Source organism: Rutidosis leptorrhynchoides, chromosome 6, assembly GCF_046630445.1.
Source record: "Rutidosis leptorrhynchoides isolate AG116_Rl617_1_P2 chromosome 6, CSIRO_AGI_Rlap_v1, whole genome shotgun sequence".
NCBI lineage: Eukaryota > Viridiplantae > Streptophyta > Magnoliopsida > Asterales > Asteraceae > Rutidosis > Rutidosis leptorrhynchoides.
The window spans coordinates 23,227,768-23,236,716 of record NC_092338.1 but is presented as its reverse complement, the minus strand read 5'-3'; the positions used below and the strand labels follow the sequence as shown (position 1 = coordinate 23,236,716).

Here is an 8,949-nt window from a genome sequence, read left to right as displayed (position 1 = left end):
GATGATTCGGTCTTTTCTAGATATTCTGGTAATTTGATAAATCAAATCGTGCTATTACCTTTCCTTTCTGCTTTGTATATTATGATCATTCGAAACTTCATACCTACAAATTCTGGACCATTACTCGCTTTACTTGGAGTCGAGAGGAGAATAAAAAGGCAAAGAGCTTCGACATATAAGGAAAAATACAAAGTCCGATAACAATACGGAAATTACAAACCGTGTTTATCAATGCGTATAGCAATATAAAGACACGAGAGAACTAAAAACACTATAAAACCAAGAGCATAGTAAAAATAAACAGATTTCTCTGGTGGTAAATGAAAAAGAAGAATGACTGCATATATGGTCAATATAATAACAAGTATCAATACGGGATTGAGCATATTAATAAATCTTTTGGAAGTATGAATTGAGAAAATAAAGTATAGAAGTGGTGAAGATAATGAAACGGAAGAAGCTAATTTATAGCGAAATTCCAGACACAATAATCGAGGCAATTTACCGCATTTAATCAAAGAAAATCTCAATTTCCTTAATTACCGGAGAATCAAATCTTCTAAAGATTACGAAGATTTCTTTAAATCTCTTGAATTCCGGAAATCAACTTTAACCATATCAAAAGTTAAGGCAAATATTTAATTTCCTCATTTCAATCTTTTACGATAGCTCCGTTTATACTCTTCCTATAATCAAATCATTTTATCCGAATTATTCAAAGATGATAAAACTCTATTTTTCAACTCATATTCATCATTAAAATATTCTTGTTGTAAACAATGACGATCTCTATCAAATTTCATGACCGTGATTTTCACGAACTCCACTCTATTTTGTCTACCCTAATATTGTGACATAAACGCTCAAGGTTTAAATAAGTTCACTATTATTCATAACACATTTCATGTATAGCGTCATTATCTCTTTCTGAGAAAACCTAATCAATGTCACTCTTGTTGAATCCTTTTGATAACCTCCGCATTAATAATAAAATGCACTTCGTAGAATTTATGGATCGTAAGATTTAAACGTTAGAAACAAAATAATATTCTATTCGTTGAAATTCACGTAAGACCCCGAGTATACCTTGGAACGTGAAAACCAAATACAACGAAAATATCCTCACCTGTTTACAAACAACGTCGAGGGATGGCAACAACTAAATTTCGGAACGAAATTTCTTTAACGGGTAGGTACTGTAATAACCCGGAAATTTTTGACAAAATTTGAACAAAATCTTTGAACTTCAACAGATTTCCGACGATTCACGAACAACTATTTGTAAATAGATACGTTATCAATCTAAATATATATATATATATATATATCAACTACCCTATATTTGTATATATACATGTAAATTGTTTTTGTTATTATTATGACCATTATCATAAAAACCATTATTATTATACAACAACAACAACAAAAATTATTATCATTATTATTATTACAGTTATCTTGTATAAAAATAATACAATTTATTATTATTATCATTAATAATAATAAAATTAACATTTTATAGTTATTATTATCATTATTATTAATTATAATTAAAGTTATCATTTTTATTATTCATATTATTATTTATCATATTATTCTCATTATTAATTATATTGAAAGTATTATTATTACTATTATTAGTATTTTTATTATTATATTTATTAATACAGATATATATATATATATATATATATATATATATATATATATATATATATATATATATATATATATATATATATATATATATATATATATATATATATATATATATATATATATATATATATATAAATTGATGAATACAACAGATACCTAATTGACCTAATCTTTTTATTTTTTTAATTATCGTGAGTCAGCTCCATGTTTTTTTTATCTCCATCAGATTCGTGAACTGCAATCTGCTTTTATGAGCTGCTTTTTAGTTTTTTTTATATCGTGATCAAGCTTTTATATTTTTTTTCTTCTGAGTTTGGTTCCTGTCGACCTACAATCGATATATAAATCGATCCATTTGAGTTTTTTGACTCAACTTTCTCTCATCAATTATCAATTATAACAGATACTAGTTGTTTATTTCTGATAATTCAAATCAATTTTTTTATATAGCTCGATAACTCTGTTCGTACTATCTTTTTAGCAAAATCTAGATTTCGAATCATTTTTCAAAATCTAATATTGCAATTGTGTTAGGAATTGTCTAGTTAATTTATCTGAAAAGTTTGAACCTTCAATTCGTTATATTGAATTCGAATTTGCGAGTCAAAGATCGGAAAAAAAGTCAAACCGTATGAAGTTGGATCAAATTCGAGTTACATACTACGTTTCATGTTCAATTGAGGATATAGAAAGTTTTTAGGAGTGATTTGAAACTTACTTCGTGTTGTAATCTTTATCCAAAACGTTCTCGAATTCAAGTTGGAAGTTTGAGTTTTATTTTTTTTATTTTTTCATTCGAACAGCAACTTTTGTTTTTGATTTTTTTTTTCTTTTCTTCTATTCTTTTTCCCCTCTGATTAATTATACCACAACCGATTTGTTTCTATTTCGAATCCCAAGTTCTAATCGATTCTGTAAATTTGCTGTTATGATTTTTAGGTTTTGGAAGAAGAAGATAAAGAAGAGTATATTTAAAACGGGTTAAATATAAACAATTTCTGTTATAAATCAGATATGAACGAACAGAGGCATGGTTAAGGGTGTTAGCGGTGAGCGAGAGGTCACGGGTTCGAGTCCCGTCTTGGGCATATTTTTTTAGAAAAGGCTCCTAAGGTTCATGAATCCAAGGACAACCCTACACTTATTCAGTGCCATCAAACGCATAATTACTACAAACTATCGTATCGGATCGTGAGTTTTCATAGCTCCCTTTTTATATATATTTTTGGGCTGAGAATACATGCGCAACTTTTATAACTGTTTTATGATTAGACACAAGTACTCAAATGAAAACTATATACATGTTGTTTGTTAACAATAAACGGTCACTGCTAATATAATTCGTTATATTAGTAAACATACTTTGTCTGCTGACAATAACGGTCACTGTTAATATATTCATTATATTAATAAACATACTATAACGGTCACTGTTAATATATTCATTATATTAATAAACATACTATAACGGTCACTGTTAATATATTCATTATATTAATAAACATACTATAACGGTCACTGTTAATATATTCATTATATTAATAAACATACTATAACGGTCAATGCTAATATAATTCGTTATATTAGTAAACATACTTTGTCTGCTGACAATAACGGTCACTGTTAATATATTCATTATATTAATAAACACACTTCATTCTATTGATTGATTTTATATCAGTCAACTTTAAATTAATTCTTGTGGTCTAATGCTATACTGAACTATTGATTTATAATAAACCTATGAACTCACTCAACCTCGTGTTGACTTTTTAAGCATGTTTATTCTCAGGTACTTAAATATTGCTTCCGCTATATATCTGCTGCTCTGATGATGATTGCTTGCTATGTTTGGAGTCGTCATTACATATCATATCAATTAAAGACATTTAATGTTCTAAATACAATGTAATCTATTTATCTTCCGCTGCAAAACTCAATAAAACGTCTCATATAGAGTCGTTCTCGTTTATACAACTGTGATTTGATATAATTAGTCACAAATACCCCAGGCCCTATTTGGGGGTGTGACAAATATCGGGGTAAACACGTGACTATTTAGCCGATATCACACTCTCTAAGTGTATAACGATTTATGAGAATTCGAGGAGTAAGTTGACCAATTTATAGAAAAAATCAAATCTTTCAACTCTTCGAGAATTGTGCTATCATATACGTTTCTTAGTTGGTTTACGTAATTTGCAATGTCCTGATCGTTGGTGTCAAGCTTAGAAATTGCTTCTCATGTTCGTGTAGAGTATACACGATGTAGTTCTTAAAATGATGGAATAGGTTCATCAGTTCCATCGAGGATCTTAGCTAACTTGATTATGCAACCCTTCATAACATGAACATTGAAATATTCACGTGAGAGACAAATCGTGCAACGCAAGGCCTTTGCCCACTATATATTTGAACAATTGAATCCATTTGTACTTTACTAAACTTCATGTCATGGATGAAATTGTGTTTTTAATATGTAGCCATCGTGGGTCGAACTTCTAACCTCCTCTAAAGAAAGTAGGCCACCAACCGCTGGACCACATCACAACTTTCCTACACATTAGAACTTAATGACTACTTAATTAGAAGTTACAGTGATAGTTACAAAATTGTGTTCGTTAAGTAAAAATGGTAAGTAAAAATGATAGATTGTGGTAGGCTAGTGGAGTAGTGGCTATGAATAATGAGCAAAATTTGTTTATGTCAATTTAAACGGGTCGGGTATACGAAATCGGGTCTTTTCATGTTTACGATCCGGGTAATCGGGTTTATATTTAAAACCATCCCCAAACCCGAACTCGGATAAAATTTTAAAATCATCCCCATACCCGGCCCACGTACCCGCAAACATGGCCCGGACCCGGCCCAAAGATATCGAGTTTCGGGTTTCCTCATCGGGTACGGGCTTTTTGACATCCCTAGTAAACAATCGATTCTCCACAAATCCATTTCCTAAACGGCATTCAAGTTGAAATATACTATCAATAAATACACCGTAAATCATACGAGTTAATTTTAAATTTTTATCAAATATTCCATAAAACAAAGTATGGTGACTCGACAATACAATTACTCCTTACGAAAAATAAAATAAAATGCAAGGCTTAGACCACCACTTGTTTCATATCCAAACTTTGGTTACATTGGATATACCAGAAAACACAACTCAACTTCACTTTCTAAACCCCAACAAACAATGGCTGCTAAAATTGCTATTTCCACATGTTCTTCTTCTACATCTTCACTAGCTACCAAATTTAATATCCCACCAAAACCCTCTTCATATCTATCCTTCTGCTCTCCGAAAACAAACACAATTCATCGCTTCAAACTTCAAGCCAAATTAGGTTAATTAGTTTCCATCCTTTTTCACCATCATTTTAATTCAAATTCATTGTTTTGATATTTTTTTTTTGTTGTTCTATGGATCGTTAAATGGTTATTTTGTAGGAGGTGAAGATGGGAAAGTCAGTAAAGATGATAAAAAGAAGTTTATAACTAAAGAACAAGAGCCAGAACAGTAAACAATTATGTCTCTTGATGTTTTTGTGACGAATAATATTATTCGTCACGAAAAAATAAGTTGTATCACGAAAAAATAAGTTGTATAGTGATTGTTTATATTGATAATGTGTAGGTATTGGCAAACGGCAGGGGAAAGGGAAGGGGAGAATCCGATGAAGACGCCTCTACCGTACATTATCATATTCGGCATGTCTACACCGTTTATCATCTTAGCCGTTGGTTTTCTTAACGGTTGGATCAAGGTGCCTATACGATGATTGAATCAATGTAATAATTTTTAACTGATTTGAGAATACACAGTTCTTGATCTTTTGGTTGAGATCGTACACAGTAATTGTTTGTATGAATTTAATGATCCGATACGAATTCGAGTTGGTACCACTTTATATATGTGTATTTTGTATGAGAAAATATATACTCCGTATATGTATAAAGAGCAAATATTTACATGAGTACATGACTGATCTCAATCACTTTAACTTATTGAAACGATCGTAAGTTGCAATTTGAGTATCTCATAACTATAATTAACGGTTTTGGACTTGTCACCAAGTTCAGATATGATTACCAAGAAAATGCTATATTAACAAGTCATAACAAAATATTGTCTTAAAAAAAGTATACATGTTATAATTCAGTAGGCTTATAACTACCTTTAGTGGTTTGATTCTTAATTAAGAATACTAATAATGAAGTGTAAGAATAAAGATGATAATGGAGAGAAAGAAAGAAACACTTTGTAAGTGTGAGAAAATGGTGCAAGTTTAATGCTTGCATTCATGGATATTTATAGCAAAAATATCACAAGTTTAGGTAATACAATAATATTACTTTTGTGTATCAATAATTGACTATCCATTTATATATATATATTTATATATTATAACACTCCCCATTGGATAGCAATTTTGTTTGTTGAAGATCAACTGTAAGTTACTGCCTCATTAAAAACCTTGCTAAAGAAAACCCAGTGGGAAAAACTTTAGCTAAGGGAAAAAGAGTGCAGCATGGAGTTGACTCCCTCTCAAGTAGACATCGCTTCGGTTGTTACATCTTTTGAACATGTCTCATGCCAATGTTATGAACGTGTGTTCTGAAAATAGCAGTTGGAAGTGCTTTCGTGAAAAGATCAGCAGAGTTTTTGCTGGATTGAACATATCTCATTTCAATCTCGTTGTCCTTAATGAGATTTTGAGTGTATGAGAAGAATCTAGGAGGTATGTGTTTGGTTCGGTCACTTTTGATATACCCTTCTTTCATCTGTGCTATGCAAGCTGCATTATCTTCATAGATAATTGTTGGACTTTTATCGCGTTCTAGTTCACAAGAATCAGTAATGATTTGTGTCATTGATCTCAACCAAAAACATTCCCGAGTAGCTTCATGTAATGCAATCACTTCGGCATGATTTGATGATGTAGCAACAAGTGTTTGTTTTTGAGAACGCCATGATATTGCAGTACCTTCATTTAGGAATACATATCCAGTTTGAGATTTAGCTTTATGTGGATCGGATAAATAACCTGCATCAGCATAACCAACCAAATCTTGTTTTGATTCGTTAGAATAAAATAATCCTAAATCAGTAGTTCCTCGAAGGTATCGAAATATGTGTTTGATCTCATTCCAGTGTCTTTTGGTAGGAGCAGAGCTGAACCTTGCCAACAAATTAACTGCAAAAGAAATGTCAGGTCTTGTACAATTTGTAAGATACATAAGAGCTCCAATTGCACTAAGATATGGTACTTCTGGTCCAAGAATATCTTCATGATCTTCACATGGACGAAATGGATCAGTTTCAACATTGAGTGATCTAACAACCATAGGAGTACTTAATGGTTTTGCCTGGTCCATATTGAAACGTTTCAAAATCTTTTCAGTATATGTTGTTTGATGTACAAGTAAACCATTAGGCATATGCTCAATTTGTAAACCAAGGCAATACTTGGTTTTTCCGAGATCTTTCATTTCAAATTCTTTCTTTAGAAGTTGAATGGCTTCATAGATCTCTTTATTTGTACCTATGATGTTAAGATCATCAACATAAACAGCTATGATCACATATCCGGATGTTGTTTTCTTAATGAAAACACAAGGGCAAGTAAGGTTATTTGTATACCCTTTGCTTATCAAGTAATCACTTAATCGGTTATACCACATACGTCCCGATTGTTTTAACCCATATAAAGATCTTTGTAATTTAATCGAATACATTTCTTTGGGTTTTGCATTTGATGCTTCTGGTACCTTAAATCCTTCAGGTATCTTCATATATATATCACTATCAAGTGATCCATATAGGTAAGCAGGCACAACATCCATGAGATGCATTTCTAAATTTTTAGAAACTGCCAGGCTGATTAAGTACCTAAAAGTAATTGCATCCATAACAGGGGAATAAGTTTCTTCATAATCAATTCCCGGTCTTTGAGAAAAACCTTGAGCTACAAGTCTAGCTTTATACCTTGTAACTTCATTTTTCTCATTTCTTTTTCGGACAAAAATCCATCTGTATCCTACAGGTTTCACATCTTTAGGAGTGAGAATGATGGATCCGAAAACTTTTCTTTTATTGAGTGATTCTAATTCAGCTCGTATTGCTTCTTTCCATTGAGCCCAATCATGTCTATTTTGACATTCAACCATAGATGTTGGTTCTGGATCATCATCATTATTCATGATGTCATATGCAACATTAAATGAAAATTTCTCATCAAGAATTTTCATTTCATTTCGGTTCCATAATATTTTTGAATATGCATAATTGATTGCAATTTCTGTATTGACATCATCAATCTCCTCTGCAGTAGGAGTACTGATTTGTGGTTCTTCTTGAACACTTTCTTTTCATTATCAGCTGATTTTCTTTTTCGAGGATTTTTATCCTTTGAACCAATTGGTCTTCCACGTTTCTGACGTGGCAAAGATTCATGAGTGACGTTATTGCCAGCTTTTGGAATTTCAATTCGAGCTGGAGTATTTACTGCTGGTATATATGATTTTGTCACCGTTTTTGTATCTGTAAATGCATCAGGCAATTGATTTGCAAGTTCTTGTATATGCATTATCTTTTGAACTTCTGTCTCGCATTCTTTTGTGCGAGGATCAAGATACTTTAATTGAGGTTCACACCATGAAACATCATTTTCTTTATTTTTCATTTCTCCCCCTAATCTAGGGAACAATGTTTCATTAAAATGACAATCAGCAAAACGTGCTGTAAAAACGTCACCTGTCATAGGTTCAATATGAAATGTCCCGTTCTTATTGATTAAAAACGTTCCATATTAATTGATTTCGTTGCGAGGTTTTGACCTCTATATGAGACGTTTTTCAAAGACTGCATTCATTTTTAAACAAACCATAACCTTTATTTCATCAATAAAGGTTTAAAAAGCTTTACGTAGATTATCAAATAATGATAATCTAATATATCCTGTTTACACACGACCATTACATAATGGTTTACAATACAAATATGTTACAACAAAATAAGTTTCTTGAATGCAGTTTTTACACAATATCATACAAGCATGGACTCCAAATCTTGTCCTTATTTAAGTATGCGACAGCGGAAGCTCTTAATAATCACCTGAGAATAAACATGCTTAAAACGTCAACAAAAATGTTGGTGAGTTATAGGTTTAACCTATATATATCAAATCGTAACAATAGACCACAAGATTTCATATTTCAATACACATCCCATACATAGAGATAAAAATCATTCATATGGTGAACACCTGGTAACCGACAATAACA

At 31.4% G+C, this 8,949-nt stretch overlaps 1 protein-coding gene across 1 annotated transcript; it reads left to right on the top strand.

The window, feature by feature from the left end:
• Positions 1-4,777: 4,777 nt before the first annotated feature.
• LOC139855433 (uncharacterized) lies at positions 4,778-5,598 on the top strand. Its single transcript, XM_071844655.1, has 3 exons — positions 4,778-5,009; positions 5,113-5,182; positions 5,300-5,598. Exons 1-3 carry the CDS (start codon positions 4,859-4,861, stop codon positions 5,442-5,444), a joined length of 366 nt encoding a protein of 121 aa, XP_071700756.1. The 5' UTR covers positions 4,778-4,858; the 3' UTR covers positions 5,445-5,598.
• Positions 5,599-8,949: the final 3,351 nt, after the last annotated feature.

Bases quoted from the DNA above. Each gene is read 5' to 3' on its own strand.
- LOC139855433 (XM_071844655.1), top strand. From the start codon at position 4,859: ATGGCTGCTAAAATTGCTATTTCCACATGTTCTTCTTCTACATCTTCA. The intron at 5,010-5,112 runs GTTAATTAGTTT...GTTATTTTGTAG, and splicing joins CAAACTTCAAGCCAAATTAG to GAGGTGAAGATGGGAAAGTC. The intron at 5,183-5,299 runs GTAAACAATTAT...GATAATGTGTAG, and splicing joins AAAGAACAAGAGCCAGAACA to GTATTGGCAAACGGCAGGGG.